The sequence below is a fragment of the Marmota flaviventris genome, chromosome 2 (genome assembly GCF_047511675.1).
Source record: "Marmota flaviventris isolate mMarFla1 chromosome 2, mMarFla1.hap1, whole genome shotgun sequence".
NCBI lineage: Eukaryota > Metazoa > Chordata > Mammalia > Rodentia > Sciuridae > Marmota > Marmota flaviventris.
In genome coordinates, this window is record NC_092499.1 from 168,073,330 (window position 1) to 168,096,402 (window position 23,073).

The window sequence follows — 23,073 nt, forward strand, 5'->3', positions numbered from 1 at the left end:
AGTAAAAATCATATTGATGTCATCAAGGGCCCACAGTTTGTGTCATGAGTTTTAAAAAAATCACCCCCCCCCAAAATAGAGTGAAAACATACCACCCCACCCCACCTCCAGCACCATCACCTTCACCTGACTGTCAGAATGAGTTGCATGGGGAAAGTAGCAGAACTTGTTCCTCTAGAAGTTTCTATGGGCTTATTGGAGCAGCACACCTACAGAAGACACCAAGTAACTTATTATTGGGAAGCATTTATAATTGGATTTAAGGGGAACTAAACAGAGAATTAAATCATCTATCATCCATTTCATGCAGGACTGAAATTTCTGATTCATTGTGATAAAACTGTTCAGAGAGTAGAGAGTTCCTAATTTTGGCATACCACAGAGCCCTAAATTCACATTAATTCTTGACTTCCTAAGCTGGCTGACTTTATTGAGAGTTATAGCGTTTATTTGCAACATTCCACAACTGTGTAAATGTCTGTGGTCTGCTGTCCTTGGCTGTCACTGTCAAGGAGATTTCCGTTCTTCGGAAAGCACTGTCTTCCTGTTCTGTGTTTTGTTTTTGTGGTATTGAGAATTGAGCTCAGCACCTTGTACATGCTAGTCAATTGCTCTACTAAGTTATATCTTTAGCTCTTTCTTTCTACTCTTTAGCTCTTCCTGTGTCCACGCCCTTTGCCACATGGCTTTGCAGCTATCCATAAAGATGGAGCCAATTTTTCTGCCTTGGTTCTGATCTCACCAAGTGACTTGGTCTGGCCAGTAGGACATTAGCAGATGTGATTTAAGCAGAAACTTGGGAAACAGTTTGCTCATTTCCACTGCAGTTTGTACCCCTGTTGTCCTCAATAGCAAGTGCCCAGGCTTTTAGGCCAGAGAATGAGACACATGGAACATGGAGCAAGGCTAACTTGTTCCATTTGTTCTAGGAATGGCAGTCTAAATGAACTACCAGCCATTTGACTCTGAGACCAATACTGTCTTTCAATCCATGGCCAAATTCTGGTTTTTATCTCCTTTGCAATTCTCAAGTTTGCCTACTTCTCTTTACCTTCATAGGTGGGCTCTTGATTTCAGCATGACTTTTAACTTATTTGGGATAAGTATTGATGTCATGAAGAAGGGATAAAAGCTGGGTGCAGTGGAATACGCCTGTAATCCCAGTGGCTTGGGAGGCCAAGGCAGGAGGATCACAAGTTCAAAGCCAGTCTCAGCAAGAACATGGCACTAAGCAACTCAGTGAGGCACTATCTCTAAATAAAATATAAAAGAGGGCTGGGGATGTGGCTCATTGGTCAAGTGCCCCTGAGTTCAATCCTGGGTTCCTCCCCCCACTCCAAAAAGGAATAAGCATCTCCCAATTTCTAGGAAAATAAATAGTAAGGAAATAGGATGTTTAAACAAACAAGGGCTTTTAATGGAAGGTCTGCAGATATAAGCCTAACTTATCCATAAGATTGCACAGTATTCCTTTGAATGGATCTATTATAACTTACTGAGACAGTGTGTGCTAGAACTAGGTGTTGTCTAGTTCTAGTTTTATTGATGAAGAGAAAGAGGATGAAGATGATAAATAGTTTGCTCATTCAGCCAATGTTCAACTTGGGCTCTGAGTTCCAGTGGTGGACTGGGATAGCTTGAACCTAAAGCAGCACTCCATGGCATGAACCTGGTTGATGCTTTTTTTTTGGGGGGGGGTTAGTTCCTGTTGGTTCTTCACTTTCTTTTTTTTTGCTGTTTCACTTTTTTTATCTGTAATTTTCTGTTGTCCATCCTCTTTCCAATTGATCTGTCTCTCAACAAACTGAATGAGATGATACGTGTCATTGGCTTTCAAGCATTGACATCCACGAAGTTACCCAGAGATCTTGCAAACACACAGATTCCTGGAGCTCCCCCAGAGACTCATTCAACAGATCTTGGGTGGAAGCAGGAATTCAGCATTTCTACCAAGTTCTCAAATGAGATGCTACTAGTCCATGGACCACACTTTGAATATATGACATGCTTTATAAATGCTAGCGTCCACTCCACATAAACTAAAGAGCATGTGAGTTTAAGCCTAGATTGAGCTCCTTCTGAATACTAGCTATAATGACAGGTATTATGGAAAGAAAACAGTGACATCATGTGAAGTCCCATCCATGAGGACTTGAAAATTTAGTGAAAACAAAGTGTGTATTACAAAAATATAAGTTTTCAGTGCAAGAAAGGATGATATAAATGCCAAAGCAATAGTCTCTAATTAGAAACCTGTTCTGGGGAAGTAAAACTGTACTTAGCACAGACCATTAGATTTGGGACATCTGTTTATTGAATATTAATTTTGTTCATAAAATGTTCTTCTCTCTCTTTAGTGTGTGCAGAATTAACATTCTCCCAGAATTCATTGATGACTTATTTGAATCTCAGCTTGCTGACCCATCTCTTAGCTAAGATTGTCTCAAGGGCTGCATCATCAGAAATGGGGGTAGTTGAGGGTCAGTTTCCCTACCCAGAGCCGGAGAGAAGGATTCTTGTGTGATTTATTTAGGGAGTGCTCTCAGAAGAAGTATGAAACGGGACGAGGGAAACAGGACAGGGCAGAAACAGGAGCAGAACAAGGAAGTGGTCTCAGCTGTCGCCTTGGCCTAATCACCGGGAGCTCTGGAGCATGAATGGCAAAAAAAGCTGTCCCATTTGGTCCCCAATATCAGTTAGTCATTGATGATAGATTGCCCTGGGTAGGGGAGTGGGCAGCAGCATCTCCTGGGTGAGTCAGCTCTGACAGGCACTGGCTTTTCCAAGAGGAACTTATAAGCCAAGGGACCTCTCCACTGTGTCACTAGCTTTCTGCCCCCCTCCGCCCATTTTTACCCCAATTCTCAGTCTCTGTAAGAACTCGTCTTCTCTCTCTCTCTCTTTGCTGTATTGGGGGTTGAACTCAGGGCGGTGTGCATCTTGTGCATGCTAGGCAAGTGCTCTATCACTGAGCTATATCCTCAGCCCTTTGTATTTTATATTTTGAAATAGGGTCTCCCTAAGTTGCTCAGGGTGGTCTTGAACTTGGAATCCTCCTGCCTTGGCCTCTGAAATGGCTGGGTATTACCATGCCTAATTTATTTCTCTTTTGTTTAGCAAGATGTCATATGTATATATAATAGTATACTATTTATATACTTGTGTAGTCCTCTCAGGGCTTTAACCCCTCTGTCTAAATCCTATGGCATTATGATTTGATGACAAAGTCTGACCAAGTGGCTACAGGGAGAGTCCTAGCTCTCTCCTTTTGGTACTACCTATCTTCATTTTACTTGTGGTCTTCTAAAGTCAACTCCTGGGGTAGGATTTAGTAGCCAGCCTTAGTTTAGTCTTCTACCCTACTTCATGCTTCAGTTAGGGGAATCTCCAGTACAGAAACTCTGTCTCTTTCACTTAAAATCTTTAAGTATGTGCCATTGCCTTCCAAAGCAAGTCTACATTCCCTGTCCAGGTCTATAACATTTTCCGTGCTCTGATATTTTCCTCCTTCATCTTTCACCTCTCCTTAAGCTGGAAGAATGCTCAATGTCCACTCAACAAGAGCACTTGTGTGTCCAGGTCTTAGATTGTTCTTGTAGGCAGAGTATTGGCTGCCCGAGGATATTAGGTCCTGATTTTTGGACATTTATTGTTACCTTATAAGGAAAAAATGTCTTTAAAGATGTGATTGTTGGGCTGGGGATGTGGCTCAAGCGGTACTGCGCTCATCTGGCACGAGCAGGGCACTGGGTTTGATCCTCAGCACCACATAAAAATAAAATAAAGCTGTTGTGTCCACCGAAAACTAAAAAATAAATATTAAAAAATTCTCTCTCTCTCTTTAAAAAAAAAAGATGTGATTGTTGATAGTTTGAGATGGAGAGATTATTTTGGTTAATATGGGTGGGCCCTAAATTCGATTACAAATGTCATTATAAGACAGGGGCAGAAGGAAATTTGACACATAGGTGTCATTGAAGAGGTAGGCAGACCTTGGGGTGATGGGGTCACAAGTAAGGAATTCAGGCAGGCACCAGAAATTGGAAGAGGTAAGAAAGGTAAGAAAGATTCTCCCCTAGAACCTCTTGAGAGAACATGGTTCTGTCAACACTTTGATTTAGGACTTGGAGCATCTAGAATAGTAAGTGAATAAATTTCTGTTGTTTTTAAGCCCTTCCCCCCAACCTGCCTCCAGTTAGTGGTAACTTGTTACAGCAACCATAGAAAAACTAATACAGCTGTGCTTTTATCTCCTCCTGGAATTAACTGTTCCCACCACAAATATTCCATCAAGATGATTCTAATGTCAGCAGATCATATACTACCTCTTTTAGATCTCTCCTCCCACCACCTCTAGGCTCTGGTTAAAGCAGGAAGCTATCCTCTGTCTCTCATAATTCCTTGAACAAAATGCTCTACCATTGTTATACTGTCATATATTCTTTTGTATATGACTGTTTATTGATCAGGTTCCTCATTCAATCCCTAAAGGCCTTATTCATTTGTGTACCCTCTGGGCTGGGCACAATGCCACATAAAAGTCACTTCTTGGTATTTGTTTCCTGCCATGAAGGGGAGGTAGATGCTTCTGTCTAGTGGCTGAAGTTGGGACTCAGGGGCTCACAAGGCCTCACAGTACTGCAGATGGGTGGAGGCAGATGTTCTGCTGCGCAGTCTTTTCCCAAACCGTCCTGCAGCTTAGCCTGCTCTGGAGCTTTCCGAGGCCTGAGGCTGGGGTACTCCTTTGGCTTCCTGTCTGCAGAGCCCTTGTTTATTTTCTGTCCAAATCTTTTTATATTCTCCTCCTCTCTCTGCCCTCCTTCTCCAGCCTTCCAAACAACAGTGACTCATAACCTCAAGCGCTGCTCTCTTTTTTTCATTATTTTTAGGAGCCACATGATTTCTCTCATTATTGCCTCTGGGCTAGGCCAGAGTTGGCCCACAGGTTTTTATTTTCTCAGGGCCAAGCTGAGGAGTGCAAACCTAGTAACATTTCAATAAACTGGGGGTCATGTTATGTTCTAGTAATCTAGTCACTCAGGGGATAGCAGCAGAAACAGGAGTTTGAAAATGAGAGATTGGGCTTCAGTTAAAGGAATGACCTTCGAATTTTTTTTTCCAATTCTTTGCAAATAAGCTTCTCAAGTCAGTAATCCTGGCCGAGAATTGTGATCAAAGTTGATACTCCCTCCTAAAACCTGTTAGTTTCCTATTAGCCTTAAATGAAGGTAGCTAATTAGTTTTGGATTTTGTTGTTGTTGTTATTGTTTTTTGACACTAGGTAGAAGGATTCTTAGGCTGGAGTGGAAGTGATATATTTTATATTGCTTGTGCTGCTTAGAAGCAGGTGTAATATTATAATTATGAAAACTGAGCTTTGGAGGAGAGTTGAATAATTTATTTACAAGGAAACTGAATTAGTTGTTGCTACAGTTTGGATGTTAAATGTCCCCCAAAAACCTATGTGTCAAAGGCTTAGTATCTAGGATAGAACTAGTGGGAGGTGGTAGAAATTTTAAGAGGTGAGGCTTAGTGATGGCCTAATTTTAGGTCATCAGAGCATGTGGCATCTTTTTGAGGGGGATGGTGGGACCCCAGCCCACTCCTCTCTTTTGTCTCACTTCCCTGCTATGAGGTAAGAGCATGATATGTTGCTTTGTCATTGACCCAATGCAACAGTACCAACTAATCATAGGTTGAAGCCTCTAAAACTTTTGTAAGTTGATTGTCTCAGGTATTCTTGTAATGGAAAGCTTACAAACACACTTATCACTACAGAATAAAATTTCCTCCAACTTAGCAGCTGAAAGCAGCAAACATGAATTATCTCACAGTTTCTGAGACTTCAGATGCAGGAGCAGCATAGATGAATGATTCCAGTTCTGGGCCTCTCATGAAGCTGCAGTCACTATGTTGGTTAGAACTGTAGTCTTCAGAAGGGACTAGAGGATCTGTTCCTAAGAAAGCTTATTCACATGGCTGTTGTCATTATACATGAGAGCTTGCATGACACGGCAGCTGGCTTCTCCTAGAGCAAGTGATCCAGAGGAGGAATCCACAAGGCCCCTGATAACCTAGTTTCAGGAGTTGTACACATTGTCACCTCTTCTTTATTCCCATCCTTTGAAATGAGTCACTAAGGTTCCACCTTTTAAAGGGAGCATCCAATAATTTGTGGACTTATTTTAAACTACCATAGTGTCTTTTCTTCAGATAGCTTCAGGGAATGCAAACAAGTCATTGTTTACCTTGCAGGAAAAAAAAAAACAACAAACACACACCACCTAGAATTTGAATGTTCTGCTGACAGGTTGCAAGAAACAAGGAAGTCTTATATTACATTCATTGGGATAGTAAAACAATAATATGAAAAAGGGTGAATGAGTATATTTTCCCTTTGGTATGGTTACAGGAAGAGTTTAGAAAGTATAGAGGACAGGTTTGGCTTTAATTTGATATTTTATGGTTAATATATATAATATGGATTATTTATGTCATTGTGCCTTTGATTTTGATTCAGCAATCTCATGCCAAGAGCTACAATGACTGAGACAAAATACCTTCCTTTAAGGATGAGGGAAAAGTGAAACAGCGCTAACCCAGATAAAGCTGCACTGAGCTTGGATAGAATCCCAGTTGACCTATAGATGTATGAGTGAGCCCAACAGAGAGGAGCAGAACCACTTAGCTGAACCCAGTACAGATCTACTGAACCTGTAAAAGTGTGAAAAATTAATATTCATAAATCACTGAGATTATGGGATTACTGGTTTTGCAGCTATAGTAACTGATACAAGCTTATAATGTCATGAAAAAGACAAAACATAAAGACAAATTCTGCAATCGATATGCTAATTATCACACTTGAAGTTTATATAGGGTGCTCTGAGGAGGGTAAAGGAGGTGTGCTTAAATCTGCTTTGGGGTGGTCAGGCAAGTTGAAGACTTCTGTTAATACCTGAATGAAGTCATGAAGTTGAGCTGATATTTACCGGACTGGAGTGGAATCAGTACCTCCTTTCAGGTAACTGCAAGTTTAATAACATAGAGAACAATAGTAATGGATGGGTCCTAATTGTTGACACCACTGGATTCCAAATAGCTTCTTATGTCCTGCTAAGGAGTTTGCACTTTAACTTAAAGAAAGACAACATTTGAAGGATTGGAGAAGTATTATTTGAGAAGAAAAAATGGTTGATAAGCTTCCCCTGAGAGTGGTGTGGTGTGGAGGCTGGCGCTGGATGTAGGCAGGAATTGGGGAAGTTTGTCCTGAGTCTGTGACTTCTCGATTTGGCCATGGAAATGGAAAAAGCAGGAGAGGTATTCGGAGGTGGTGTAGACAAGACTTGAAGACCGAGTTAACGAGGGGGTGGTACCTGGCTTCAGTCCCAAGGCAGAGAAGTTTAGGAGGGGGTGGTGGTGAACATTTCATTGTAGGGCTTGATGAGTTTGAAGTGCCTGTGGGTGATCTGGAAGGAGGTGTTTAGTAGGTAGGCAGAAGTGTGGTTTTGAGCCTCAGAAGAGAAGCCTGCCACAGATATCTAGTTTTTGGTATGTTCTGCATAAAGGTAGCAGCTGAAGCTATTCTAGGCAAGGTTGGGTTTAAATACACTGTACTTTGAGAAGCAAACCAAATTTAGTACCTTAGGGAAACACCAACACCTAAAAGATGAGCAAAGGAATAGAAACCAAAGAAGATTGAGAAAGAACAGTCAAAAAGGAAGAGCAGGTCCAGGGGAGAGTGTTTGCATATAAAACAGGAAGTAGTTTTGAAGTTCGAGGTTAATAATATCAAATATCTCAGAGAGGCCAGAGAGCTAAGGATTGAAACATTTTTGTTCGTTTTTTTAACTCAGAAATCATATGAATTACATAGCAACTTGGGAAAGAATTTCATCAAAGGCTAAGAGGACAAGAAATACATTGCAAAGAATATAAAAAAAGGTGGGGGGGGGCGGGTCAGGAAGAGAAGACAATTAGAAGTGTGTTACTAAGACCACACTTAATAGGAAGAGAATTAGACTTCACCTTTTGAAGGGAGTGTCGAAGAATTTCATTATCAACTATTTGGTAATAGAACTATCTATGGTCTCTTGGTCTTAGCTCTAACTTCAGCCATGGATGGGTAGACAGTTATATGCAGGCTCAACTGACTTCAGACTGGTAGTTTTGCTTTTTGTTGTGTACCTTGGGCTTTCTTTTTCTGTCTCGGAGCTTTGCCAATCCGGTGGGCACTAGTGAGATTGAACTCAGTCCTGGGCATCAAGCTTGGTAGAATTAACACTTTGGGGGAAAACCTTTTACTCAAGGAAATGAAAGCTGATGAATACATGCTCTTGTTTCTTGTCTCTTAGGTAGAAAATTCTTAGGACTTCTCAGCAGTCTCATGAAATCAAACACCATTGCAAAGAGTGGTGACCTTGGCAACCATGCTTATCCTGGCTTTCCTTCCATATCTAATCCCTTGCTTCTGCTTTCTGGGATCACCTCCCAAATAAACTACCCAAATCTAAGGCCAAATCTTAGTCTCTGTTTTGGGAACATCCACATTTAAAAATAATATGTGTCGGCCACTAGAGATTTAAGATGATTCTTCAGATATCAGTACATACTCACTCATTGTTCTCATTCTGCCAGGCAGGTCCTGATGCTTAGGTGGCCATGTTGTGTGTCACATGACTCAGCTCTGCAGTAATAGCTCATTGGACCAAGGGTGGCTATGTTGTGTGTCACATGACACGGCTCAGCCAATCCAAACATAGACTGCTCAGCAATCTGAAGTTGTCTGCTGAGACTGTAAGGGAGGAACTAGTGGGATTCTCTTTTGGAGAATTTGACTAGGAAATATTTAGAGAATGAGGGAGAACGCGATAGAGCAGAACCTGCAAATTGACAAGAAAATGGAGAGTGGAGAAAACATGGTTGATTCACTGTAGTAAGCATGAGGCAGCAAAAGCAGTGAGAATATAAAGACAAAAGTGGAACTATCATGTACCCCATAAGCAAGAGGAAGAGAATGTCCATGATTCTGATTCTAGTTCCATGGGACTCATCATCACAAGTCCTCTTTTGCTTGAGGTACTTTCAGTCGGACTGTTTAATATACCATTTAATATCATGTTATTAATATATTATATATAAAATAATTAACATTATATTATGTTATATTTAATATAATAGCCTCAGTAGTCAGTGTGACCTGGAGGAGATGCCTATAGGAGAGAGTGTGCTGGATGCCATCTTTCACCCCTCCATACTAGTGCTCTACTCTCTCTACTTTGTTTTGGGTCTTGATAGTGACAGTCTCTGTAGATTTCATCACTGACTCTTTTCCTTTGTCTTCTGGTGGGGTTGCACATGGGAATCATGTATATGGAGCACATGGGAGGCAAGAGATCAGATGGGGGAGGTGTGGGCAACTGTGGCATCTATTCCCAGATTCTTCTCCACTACATTGCTATAAGTCAGCTTCAGGTCTTTGCCAAAGGCTGTGGCTCCAGCCAGGTGTTCCTCTCCATGTAAAAAAAAAATAAATAAAAGATAATTATCTTTTCCAGATAATTTTTTTCTCAGATGCTGGTTCAAGGAAACTGCTCTCTACCTTGCCTCTTTGGGACTAGGGATGAGAAGGGCCCTCCACTGTGGCTAGTCCCAGAGCAATATACTCTCTTCTTGGTTTCCCTAAACCTGCCCACACCTTCATAAGTAGTCCCTGTTATTAAATTCTCCTTACATTAATTACCCTGTCCTACTAGGAGTCTACTTGATATAAAAAGGAAGGTCTACATAGTTAAATGTTAGAAATTTTGTAATAGGAGTGACAGGAAATGGAAGTACTACATTGTGCCCAATAATTGTAGGCTGTGATATTGCTCTACTTAAGGAGGCATTTTTTCCACTTTGCGATGAAATTGTGTCACTTGTGCCCCTGGTGGTAATTTCAGTTTTCCCCTTTGAATACAAGGTAAAGTCAAGGAATGAAAAGGAAAGGAAAGGAAAAAAGTTGGGAAAGAGGGGTTTCTTTGTATTTGGAAGGCCTTTATAGAACTGAATGGAGAGCCCAGAGGGTGTTGGAGATTGTACAGCTTGTTGTCATTTTTATAACCATTTAAAAACTTGTTATACTTCTTGTTGAAGTATAACATACAGAAAAGTGTACAGATAATATGGTATAGTGAGATTTTACTAACTGCATTCATTCTTGTAACCAGCACCCTTACCAAGAAGCAGGGTATTAGCAGAATCCAAGAAACTTTCTTATTTTAGTCACTATCTTATCTCCAAGGGAAATTACTGTTTTAACTTTTAACACTATGGATTCATTCATCTTGATTTTGAACTTTGTATGCATGGAATCAAATAATGTGTTCTCTTTTGTATTTGGCTTCTTCCATCTACATCAAACTAACAAAATATATTTATTGCTTTAGTTTATAGTTACAGTTTGCTCATTCTCATTACTGTCAGTATTCTATGTTTATATAACCATAATTTATTTCTCCATTCTATTGTTTATGGGCATTTGGGTAAATTTCAGTTTGGATATTATGAGTTCTTCTGTTACAAATATTCTAGTACATACCTTTTGGTAAACAAAAGTATGTATTTTTCCTGTTAGGTTGATACCTAGGAATGGAAGTTCTGAGTCATACGGTATGCATATGTTTAGCTTTAGTAGATCCTGCTAAAGTGGTTGTACCAATTTATGCCCCCTGTTGGGCATAAATGTTTTAATGGAATTTTAATATACATATTATATATATTTTTAATATATATTTTATAATAATATTTTATATACACACCTTAAAACTCTCCCATCCCTGACTCATATTCCAGCCACAGCATTGGCAACCAATTTCACACAGACTTCAACCAGTCTTGGAGGAGGATTTGCTGGCACTGCCCACTTCAGCTCCACCTCTTCTGTCCTGGAATTTTTCTGGTCCTCTGGTGTAGGACATCTTTGCAATGAATGGTTCGGCTTTCATGTGCGCAACTCAGAAAAACAGGGGAGTTAATTCTCTGTCCTGTGGCAATTCTTGACTAAAAGGAGATGGGAGCTGCTGAAGAATAAATGCTGTCCACCTGCCCCTCCTTCCGGGAATATGGTCCTGATAGGCGTTTCATAGACTTTTCAGCTGTCTCATGAGATCAAACATCCAGGTGCATGAAAATATTGATACCTCCATAAGGATTTCCGCTGGCTTTCCAATAAGTCTTTTTCACCACTTGTCTGTCCCATCCTTCATTCCTGCTCCTTGTAATCATACTCCCAGAAAAACTACTTATACTTAGGCTTTTCTACCAGACTTTGCTTTCTTTGTTTTCAGAGGAACTGACCTATAACATTCTTTAACTTAGGAAAAGCAGTTCCAAGCCACTTTGAAGTTTCTTCTTGGTTTGAAGTGATTGCGTTGGAATAAAATTATCCTAAGAAAGTTGGTAGGAATGTCTTGAACCCAGGGGTGCTTTGCTACTAAGCTATATCTCCAGCCCTTTTTACTCTTTTAGTTTCCAACAGGGTTTCACTAAGTTACTGAGGGTCATGTTAAGTTGTCAAGACTGGCTTCAAACTCACAGCCTGCGTCAGCCTCCCAAGTCACTGGGATTACAGGTGTGTGCCACTGAGCCCCGTGGTAGAGATATCTTAACTGAAGAATTTCTAACTATTCTCAGAGGGTAGAAAATCAAATCGGCCATGGTCACAGTCAAATCAATAGGTATGAAAAACAAAGTGCATTTTTAGAGGAGGGGAATAAAAAGTGCTAACATTTTGGAGAATCTCTTTGGCCTACTTTGCAGTTTTGCCTTTAATAACAAACGATGCATGGATTCAGGTCTCTAGGGCTTCCTATCTCCATAGCCTCTGATGGTTTAAAAACATACACCATTAGCACTTGCCTCATTTTTCCTAAACTGGCGATTGTCACGGTTCCTTTAAAGACAGTGCCATGGAAGACAGCAGTCACCTCCCACACCCCACGCCCCCAGACACCCAGGATATATCTTGTGTATACTTAAGCTGTCTCTGACACACATAATTTCTTTTTCATCCCTGAGTAATCAGTCTTTTTAGTTCCTTCAGCAAAGAGAACAGTATATTTTTGTACAGAAAGATTTGGGAAGAGAGGAAAATAAAAGCATTCTTCCACCCCAAATCAAATCCAGTGTAAATTTCCACAAAAGAGCGACAAATAAAAGATGGGAGGGAGGGAAACCACAGAAGGTCCCAGAATAAGCGTATTTATCAAGTGCTAGTTGAGCATCCAGTTCTATTTGGCACATTTAAAAATGTTCTCTTTGAAGATTTGGGTGCTTAGGGGTTAATGATGGTGGCTAAAACCCTATCGCTTTGAATAGGAGGGATTAGTTTTGTTATTTTAGGATTAAGGTCAGTCTTATGGACAGGCTGCCACATCCACTCATCAGCCACTCCCTACCCCACTGGCACTCTGCTTGTGAATCTCAAATTCTCCTGTGGGCTGCTGATACTCTGAGTCAGACATTTTTTTCTTTTTAATGTCACTAAAAGGGAAGAATATTCACATATGCCTACTCCAAAACCCAGAAAGGATTCACCCTAACCAGTTGTTTCCATAGGACACAGAGGAGGGAAGAATTCCATATGCCTCTGGTGGTGTTAGATTGACTGCACAGATAGCTATATTCTTCAACTTTCTCTGTATGTATACCCGTTGCAATATGACTTAGAAGCTTTTCTCCACAAGAGAAGTCTTTTTCCCTATCTCTGGGATATGCATTGCTTTGTGACTTGCCCTGGCTGATAGAACAGGGCAGAAGTGAGGAGCCTTGGCCTCAAGAGGACATGCAGCGTCCACTCTTTCTTGGACTCCTGATTTTGTCAGGAGAGCAAACCCTAGTTGGCTGGCAGGAGAACAAGAGACCACAGGGAGAAGGGGGAGGAGCTTCAGCAATAGCTAGCCAATTTCCATAGGCTAAAATGCCCAGTGGACTGGAGTCACATGAGGAGCTCACTCAAGATCAGCACTGCATCAAGCTTAGTCCAAAATGCCAAACTGTAGAATTGTCAGCTCAATAAATATTTATCATGGAAGACACTATGTCTTGAGGTTAGTTTGTCAAGGAGGACTCATTAACAAGGTTCATAGCCTCCACTATATTCCTTGGATCTATATTCTGGTTTCCTTTATTATTAATAGTATTGACAAAAATGCTAATGATAGTAATATATGGATACTGCAGAATATAGCACCATTTGGTTCACACCAATAGTACATCTAGGGAATCATTTCTATTTTGGGGACGTAAATGATGGAGAAAGAAGTACTAATGTTGTTGACTTTTAGTTAAAAGTCAGAGAGACTGATTGAGATTTAATTGTGAAAAAATTTGCACACTAACTGCTACATTGAGAAAATGAAGATACCTGGGCTGTTTTTTGGGTAGATCTGATAAAGGCATGAAACATTTCCAAACTTAATTTATTTCAACCTAAGCAAAGTCCACTGAGTATAATGTATGCACACACATGTGATGAATGTACACTCTAATTAAAAGTGGCAAGGGGTGACTGTTTCTATTCCTGATGGTGCCGACTGTGTTTCCTTTCACTTTAGTTATCATCCTGGTGGCACGGAAGATTTAAAAGGCATTTTAATGAACGTCATCTCAGTTGATCTTCCCAAGTGTCCTGTCAAGTAAGTAAGGCAAGCATTGTCACAGCATTTAGCTTAGACACACACAGATTAAAGCTCAGGGAAGTTTCAAGACTCTTGATTAAATTTTCTTTTCATAGCAGCTGCATGAAAAGTAGTTTATAAACTACTCTTTATAAACTCTTTATAGTTTTGTGGGAGGTATCATTTATTATCTCTTACTATAGTATCTTTTACTATAAAATTTCATGTCACCAACACTTGTTTGCAGAGGGCTATTGCTGTGTATGAGGGACAAAGGCTGGACTTCATGAATGAAGGGCAGTGGGGTCAGATGATAGCTGTTATTGATTTGCAAGTGGCCCTTGCCCTTCACTGAGGAATGCCAGTTTTTTAAAAACTTTATTTATTTATTTATTTATTTTTATGTGGTGCTGAGGATTGAACCCAGTGTCTCACAAGTGCTCTACCACAGAGCCACAATCCCATCCCCAAGGAATGCCAGTTTTTAGATGCTAGCTGACAGTATTAAGGGAAGTTTCACAGAAGAAGAATGGATCCAAAGAATGCTAGAAGTAGGTGGAAGGCAGCATACTGCTCTATGGCAGTGCTTTGGGGAGATGTTCAGGAGTTGGCATGAACTTCATGAAAGGGTTGTCTTTGGGAGGACTCCCCTAGAAGTAGACCCTCCAACAAGAATTTCACGACCAGTTGTTTATTTGAGAAAGGGTTCTAGGAAACATAAGTAGCAAGGTGAGAAAGAGAAAGAAGAGAAGGTGGACAATACAGACAGTGATAATCATCAGGTAAATTCTCAAGAGAGAAACTGGAGATTGAGTCCATGGGGGAAACTCAGGGAGACAATGAAGGATGCATACCTCAGTGGTGTCCCAACCCAGGACTGAGGCAGCTAGAGTGTCCACTCCCCATCCATCCTTGGTTGAAGACTGTTTCTGAGCATTAAATTTCAATGAATACAGAGAATTTTCTCTATTAGTTTTTTTGATTCCCTACTGCTATACCCATAATACTTAGAACAGGGCCTGGCATATAATAGAAATTCAGTAAATATTTATTGAAGGAGTGAGTGAATGAAAACTGGCTTCCTAAGACCTTCTAAGAAATCCATTCCTGCCATGTTTGCTGTTCCTCTTGGAGCCAAATGTCTCCTGGAGTTTCCTCGTTGGCTGAATTGAGAGCCAAATGTCTCATGGAATGTACCTTCTTGGCCTCTCTTGAACTTTAGAGCCACACATATCTGGTTTGAATCATGCCTTTGCCACTTATTAGCTAAGAGATCTTGTTCAAATAAACTGTCAATGTTTTCATCTGCAGAAGGGGACTAATATAAGCCAATTTTGCAGAATTTTTAAGAGGGTTTAATGAGTCAACATAAAAGAGGCACTTAACAATGTCTGGCATGTACTTGATTGTCATAAAATATGAAATTGTCCTTTCTCTTAATAGCCAGTGCAATCATCAATTTGCTAATGATTTAGTGACATAGAAATCAAGGAAAGTTGGTCAAAGTAGATGCCAGGGAGTACTTAAAGGAGGGATAACAGAAACTAGAAATGGAGAGAAGGACAAGAGGAAAGGACTGTCTCACTAGGATCTGGGACCACTCTTCAGCTCTGGTCTTTTGTAGAAGGGTCCTTTCCTAGTGCCATGTATGGGGGTTGGGGGGACATAGAAGATTTAGCCTTTACAGTGTTCTGTATTCACTAACCATTACATTTCTAATACATTTCCTGGGTTGGCACATTGCCCAGAGATGAATTATCCCTGGGGATCTATCCTCCTTTAGCTAGAAGTTGCTGACTTCATAAGAACTGAGGCACGACAAATGAAATCATTAAAGGCAATGTGCTTCACAATGAATTATGTGACTGGTCTTAAAAGCAAAATGCTTGTATTTTAACTCTCATGCACTTAGTGTATGATTTTAAATTCTCAAACAATATGAGAATACATTTACTGACTGGTGGAGAACAGATGGAGTTTGGAACAGAACATGGCCCACATGCTGACCCTTTGGCAATTTTGACATATAGAACATATTCACTTTCTCTGTCTTCTAGCATCCCTTTTTACTGCCATGATTTTTAAGGAATAAATGTGTTCTTACTCTAGTTCCTTAGAATAGCTTCTCTGAGCATTGGGGAACCTACATAATGTGTTCTGAGGCTTGGAAAGAGGCCAAAGAACAGCAAACATTTATTTACAAGGACAATGTTGTCATCTCTGTTTTTTCATCATAACTGGTCTCACCAAATTTCGTGGGTAAAATTATCTGACAGTCAACCTAGGGAATCAGGATACATTTATCTGCATTGTTATTATGGGGTTATGCAGAGAGTTGTGCAGGTGGAAGACATGGAAGTGATGGAGGAGATGGTGGTGTGGGCAATGTGGAGGTATAGGTGGTGGTGGGGGTGACAGACATCATAGAGGTGATTATGGTGATTGTAATAAAGGTGGTGATAAACAGTGATAGTGGAAGTGCTGGTTAAGATAGTGGAGAAGGAGTATAGGCAATGTAAAAAATGAAGATGGTGTAGGTTGGGGTGGTGGTAGAGGTGATCGTGTAGAGGTATTGGTGGTGGCATTGTTTGTGGATGTAGTGGTAGAGACCATTATGGTGGTAAAACTGTGATGGCAAGAGAATTGAAAACATCCGTCTACAAAAACAAACAAACAAAACAAAACTTCCACATGAATGTTCATGGAAGCATTAGATATAATAGTCCAGAGTGGAAGTACCCAAATGTCCATAAATTGATGAATGGATTAAAAAAATGTGGCATATCCATACAATGGAATATTAATTGGTCGGAAAAATGAATGAAGTACTGATACACCCTGCAACATGAATAAGCCTTGAAAACATGCAAGTGAAAGAAGCCCAGGTGAAAGAAGTCAGCGATAAAAAGACCATTGTATGATTCCTTATGTGAAATATTCAGAACAGGAAAATCATTATAGAGACAATTAATAAGCTAGTTGTTGTCTAGGGTTGGGAAAGTGAGATGTGAATGATTGTCAATAGGCATGTGGCTTGCTTTGGGGGTGATAATGATGTTCTAAAATTATACTGGATAACTTTGTTATTAATATACTAAACAACCTTTGAATTTTATATTAAAATGCTAGATCAGCATTCTGCTATGGAGTTATATGCCCAGCTAAATGGGTGCATTTTATGATAAGTCCATAGAGTTATAAAAACAAATTGGGGCCCGTACTGATGGTGGTGGTTGTGATTAGTTAAGGGCTGAACTTTGGTTGGTGGGTATTTGGAGGACAGGAAGGAAGATAAAAGTTGACTGACACCAGATGTACCTGAATTTACATAGGACCAAGCTTGATTTTTTTCAGTGTCTGCTGGAAACGACATTTTCCCCCCACAGCTAATACTGAATTCACAGGCAAGTATTTCTAGAACAAATTATGAAAACAAGGCCAAATTGTCAGCTGCCTTGGAATTATGTTTAAAGAGGACATCTTTGGTTCTTCCACCCAGTGTTGTCTTCACATACAACTGGCTTCTTAGGAGAAATGGAACAGAGTAATGAGGCTTTGTCTTCTTGTGTGAATGCCAAATCAGACGGGTCCATGAAGAAATTAAAGCAGATATCTGGGGTCTATAATTTTTAATAATTTTAAACTAGCTACAAAATGTCAATCACTTCACAAACCGACAGAGGAGACAGGAGGAATTTAATATTACATGCTGTAATGATATTTATCTCACAGTTTATATTTCATTCATTTATATTATTTTTTTAAAGGTTTCTTTATCAGCTACTAAACATCTCAGCAATTTGGTGTGCATAGCTCTAGATTAAGCAACAAAGAATTGTACTGATAACGAATCACAGGGGAAATGGTGATCAACAAGAGTCACCCTTATAAAATTTACATCTCCACACTGTTTCACAGCAAGATTATTTTCTCCAAAACATAGCCTTCAAAAGCAGCAAACAAACCCTATATTACATCCATTTGACATAGTTTCAGCCAAACATATATTTTGCTGGAAATGATTGAATGGTGAGTGTGTCAAATCCATCTTTTTTTAAAATTCATTTTTTTAAAAAAGGATGATTATGGTTAATAAGTCTATATGTCGACAGAAAGAAAGTGACACTACTGCAGTTTTGCTGGTATAACTTAATCTTGACAGTGTCTCAATACTGAGCATGCTTTGTTGGTTGGTTGTTGTGTTGTGTGTGTGCGTTGTTTTCTCATCAGTATGCTATTGTCATGGAAAGTTTTTGTTTAAGTAGGAATCTAAAAATCTATTTAGTTCTCATGCATAAATGCATAATCACATCACTTTTAGTGCAATGCCTGTTATGTAATTCCACATTGTCTAATCATGAAATCATAAAGACAGATAAGAGCCATGAGGAACTAAAGACAGCACATTTTGAGAGATTCAGAGCCTGACACCCAAAGAAAGGACCGTGGCAGTAGCTCTGTGGAATGTCACAGTTTTACGAGAACAATACTGTGTATTGAAAGAATCAACAGCATATTGAGCATTCCTAAATTGTTGTCATTCAGCAAACGCCACTGAGGAGAGAAAAAAAGGAAAAATGAAACCCAAGACATCTTACACAGAGCGTTAGAGCCACTAAATGACCACTATGTACAACCTTTGGAAAGAAAGAGACTCAGAGAACAAAAGACATATGGCATTGTCAGAAAGCTGACAAATGACACAGGACAACATTCACGATGGGGGTGGTCTGATGTGTGTGTGTGTGTGTGTGTGTGTGTGTGTGTACGTGTGTGTGTGTGTGTATGTGCAAGACCTACTCGGTAATACCATGAGAAAAGCATGAAGGAGCTATCTTGCTCAACAGCATTCGGAAGAGAGCACAGTTGAGAATCTTTAACCACTTCCCAGCATCTTTGTTGCACGTTGGTTGGCCTCATCGATTCTGGTTTTGTTGGAATCAGCCTAGAAAAAAGAGAAAGAAAACGGAACCCTTAACATCTTGTTCATCTTTTAGGGTCCAGGTCAAATGCTTCTTGGGTGAAGAAGATACCCAGTCAGAATTGGCCACTCTCACTTCTGTGTTTCCAAGACCATTGCTACAGCTCTACTTGGATGACCACTTAAACTTGATTTTGCTTTTTCACGGTTTTCCCCACCAGAGAGCATTCTTTGTCATTTATCTTTCTATCCTGGAAGGATAGTTGATGACTTCTATGGTACATTCATCTGTTGGACTGAGTTGAATCACCACCACTGTACAGTCATGGTTCACTTATTAGCTGTGTCAGTTTGAACAAACTGTATCTCGGAATCTCAGCTTTCTTGTCTACTCTCTGGGGACAATAAAGAATACAGCCAGAGAGCATGAGCATCTACTTTGTTCCATTTATTCAACATTGATAACATCAACCATCAGGTGTGTGTGATTATTAGCTCCTTTTTCCAAGTGAAAAAATTGGGCAGACAGGATTTAGGCAATTTGTCTAAAGTCTTTGGGTGGGGGGACACCACAACCAGAATGCAAGTAGCCTGAAGTCAGAATCCATACTGTATGTATATCACTCTACTACTTAGGTTTACAGAGAGGATGAATCAAATCTATATTTGTTACTATGTAAGTAATGTGCTTAGAATAACATTTTGCCTGTGGGACTAGCCTAGGTGTCCATCAGGGCATAAACGGATAAAGAAAATGTGGTATATATACACAATGGAGATTTACTCAGCCATAAAGAAGAATTAAATTATGTCATTTGCAGGAAAATGAATGGAACTGAAAACCATTATGTTAAGCAAAATAAGCCAAATTGAGAATGTCAAGGGTCATGTGTTTTTTCTTATATATGGAAGCTAGAGAGGAAAAAGGAAAATAAGGTGTGTGTTTGTATGGGGGTGGATCTCATGATAATCAACAGGAGATCAGTAGAGGAAAGAGACCAGGGCAGGGAAGAGGGGAGGGAAGGAAATACTGGGGAATAAAACAAATTATATTATTGTATTGTAATTCGTACAATTATGTGACAATGAACCCCACCATTACATACAATTCTAACGCACCAATAAAAATATGGAAAAAAGAATGTTTTGCAACACAAGTGCTCAATGCATCTTATCTTGCAGTTACTATAAACTACGGCTTTTGGGGATACTTGATCATTTTCAAACTCTATTCTGAAGACTCACAAATGTGAGTATATTAATTGACTGGTCTACCCCCACCCATCTCCTTCCTCTACTCTACTGGTCTTCCTTCAATTTCTGATATTTTATTAATATCACAAAGTGGAGGTCAGGAGAGTCTTGTGATGTTGCACGCATCTTCTCTCTTAACTCCAGTGACCATGTTTACCCACCTCTATTCATCATGATCTATGATATTCTGTCATCATTTGAATTGATAGTGAAGTTTTGGGAGTCCAAAACAATGAGATTTTCAAAACATGTAAATATTCTTCTAAGGTCAAAATATGTTTTTTGACCTTAAAGAAAACAAAAGGAGGCAAGTGTATATCAGATGCTTTGGTACTTTCTACATATATACAAAGGAGAAAAAAATATGGAATGAACCTCACAAAATCATGTTATATACATGTATAGATGTACCAAAGGAAGTATGTCCTTTGTGTACATGTAGAAAGTACCAATCCAAAATAAGTAAATAAAGGAGTGACAGGCAGAACAGTTTGAGAAAAAGGGGAGGGAGGAGGGAAAGAAGGGGAGGCAGAATGGGGGATTGACACCAAATTTCTTGTATGTAGAATTATGTCAAAAGGAATATATATATATATATATATATATATATATATATATATATATATAGAGAGAGAGAGAGAGAGAGAGAGAGAGAGAGAGAGAGGAGAAGAGAACTTTCATTCCTATTCTATTTCTTTATTGCTTTTATTGGTGCATTATAGTTATACAGATGCTATACAGATAGCATAAGTTGGTCAATTTCATTCCACTCTTGCCCCCCCTTACTCATCCCTCCTCCCTTCCCCTAGATCCCCTGCCTCTGCTCTACTGTTCTTTTTATTTTCATGATAGGCTTTTCTTTATTGGGGGCATATTTACTATAATTATTTTTGCTCCCTTTAATCTTTGGGTTGATATCTTCACTGCTTAGATTACATTTTGCTGCAAAAAGAAAGCATAAAACCTCGGAATGCTACCAGAATACACCTTAAACCTCAGAAAATTGATCATTCTCATCACCACTGAGAAAGATGGATTAGAGGCAGAGACAACAATTCTGTTTAGTTGTCATATCCTATCCTGATGGGTAGTGTTGTCTGTAATTCCACTCTGGAAAGAGGAGCATGAAGCATCCAGGCAGGGCAGGGAAACAGAACTGTGTTCTTAATTATTATCACTCAGTGATTACTGAGTTTACACCTACTACCAAATTTGGTACATTTCAGCCTCTACAGAGTTGGGTCTTCTATGTTCAGTTGGAATTTTGAATTTCTAGGGCATTAGGGTCATCCATATTCAAATAGAAATTTGTTAGACTATGTGCAGTGGTATGCACCTATAATCCCAGCGACTGTGGGGACGGGGGGTGGACTGAGACAGGAGGATCACAAGACAGAGACCAGCCTTAGTAACTTAGCAAGACCCTCTCAAAATTTAAAAATAAAAGGGTTGGGAATGTAGCTTAATGGTAGAGCATCTCTGGGTTCAAGCCCCACAACTGGAAAAAAAAAGTTCAAATAGAAATTTGCAAAGTTGAACTTATTTCTAGATAATTCTTCATTTGGAAAATTGAAAATTCCTCCAATTTTATTTCATTCTTAAATCCTCCCTCTCCAGCTATATATAATATCAGAAATAATGATACTTCAGTGCAAAGGAAATTTACTAGCTCAGACCAATGTGAAATGTTCCTGAAGATTGAATTATGCTGACTGTTTCCAGGCTGAACTCTGAGACAAACTCAAACAAGAAAAATAATCCATTTAAAAACAGATGACATTTCTGAAGTCAAACATTCTAGAACCTCTTGCATAAGAATGCAGTGATGAGCCTTCACACAGTGGCACAGGGGATGTTTGCATGGAGCATAAGGCTACTCTTTGGAGATCCTCAAAGATGTGCAAGGAGCTGGAATTGACCTTTGTTCAGTGGGCATTTGTGATTTCCACCTAAATCCTTTCTGAAGCATATTTAATTCCTACCCATCTAATACCCAACATAAAAGGTACCATGGTTTTATTATATAAAATATTAAAAAGGATGTGTCTTTTAGGAAGAAAAATGTCCTGAATCTCCTTTTAGAAGTCTTCCTGGTATTTGGAGAATGCCTCTGTTCATTCTATTTATATGCTTGAGGACTTTATTTATGGAGGCTAACCCATTCCAGAGTTTTCACATTTCTATTTAGAGAATCCTAAACTTGCTTACATCCCCAACATATGCTACATGATTTGCCCTTATGAGAAAACAGAAATGATCACCAGAGAGCCAATAAGTAGTTTAAGGAGCTGCTCAGCCCACATCTGAACACTGGGAATCTCCTCAACTTCAGACTATGTCAGGTAGCTTTTAGGCCCAAACTTCTCAAACTGGATGCTACTCATTCCATATAGCTACTCATTCTGTATATAAGTATGAACTTTATTATTATTATTATTATTATTATTACTACTACTACTACCACCACTAGGGATTGAACCCAGGAGCACTTAACCACTGAGCCACGTCCCCAGCTCTCTTTTGTGTTTTTATTTAGACCCAGGGTCTCGCTAAATTGCTCAGGGCCTCGCTAAATTGCTGAGGCTGGTTTTGAACTTGCAAAATACTCCTGCCTCAGCCTCCTGAGCCACTGGGATTGTGAGTATGCCCCACCATGCCTGGACTGAACTGTTATCTTTTAGATGTGGCAACCAGGTCACAGAGCTGGTGAATGCTGTTGGGATCTAACATCTTAGTTTTTAAATGCTGCTTTTCCTCACTAATGGAAGAATTTGAGGATTGCTAAAAAATCAGCTTCGATGCTTCTCAATGTGACTTCTACCACTGACAACTTTAAATTGCAATTTCAATATCACTGTTATTTCCTTAGCAACCCTTCCCAAAACATCTGATATACACTTGCCTCCATTTTTTTTCTGAAAGAACTGTATGTTTTTGACCTTAGAAGAATATATATATAAGTATTCTTAAGCAGAAAACAAGGATTTTACATGTTTTGAAAATCTCATTGTTTTGGACTCCCAAAACGTCACTATCAATTCAAATGATGACAGAAGATCATAGACCATGATGAATACAGGTGGTAAACATGGTCACTAGAGTTAAGAGAGAAGATGTGTGCAACATCACAAGACTTTCCTGACCCCCACTTTGTGATATTAATAAAATATCAGAGATGCAGGAGACCTCTGCACACTGTTTTCTGTTATTAAGAGTCAGAATCTAATGTTTCCTTTC

The 23,073-nt window shown here is 39.5% G+C and overlaps 1 protein-coding gene and 1 long non-coding RNA gene across 3 annotated transcripts in view; one reads left to right on the top strand and one right to left on the bottom strand.

Annotated features, from left to right (window-relative positions):
• LOC114079522 (uncharacterized) overlaps positions 1-19,656 on the top strand; it is a 38,521-nt gene extending 18,865 nt beyond the window's left edge. The window contains exons 8-9 of the long non-coding RNA XR_003580492.3: positions 13,599-13,679; positions 18,659-19,656. This is a non-coding gene — a long non-coding RNA (uncharacterized lncRNA). The remainder of the gene's footprint in view (positions 1-13,598; positions 13,680-18,658) is intronic.
• Positions 18,538-23,073, bottom strand: part of Snap25 (synaptosome associated protein 25) — a 29,975-nt gene continuing 25,439 nt past the window's right edge. For both annotated transcript variants that reach the window (XM_027920726.3, XM_027920734.3), the window contains exon 7: positions 18,538-18,606. In XM_027920726.3, the coding sequence (XP_027776527.1) occupies positions 18,538-18,606 (69 nt within the window). The remainder of the gene's footprint in view (positions 18,607-23,073) is intronic.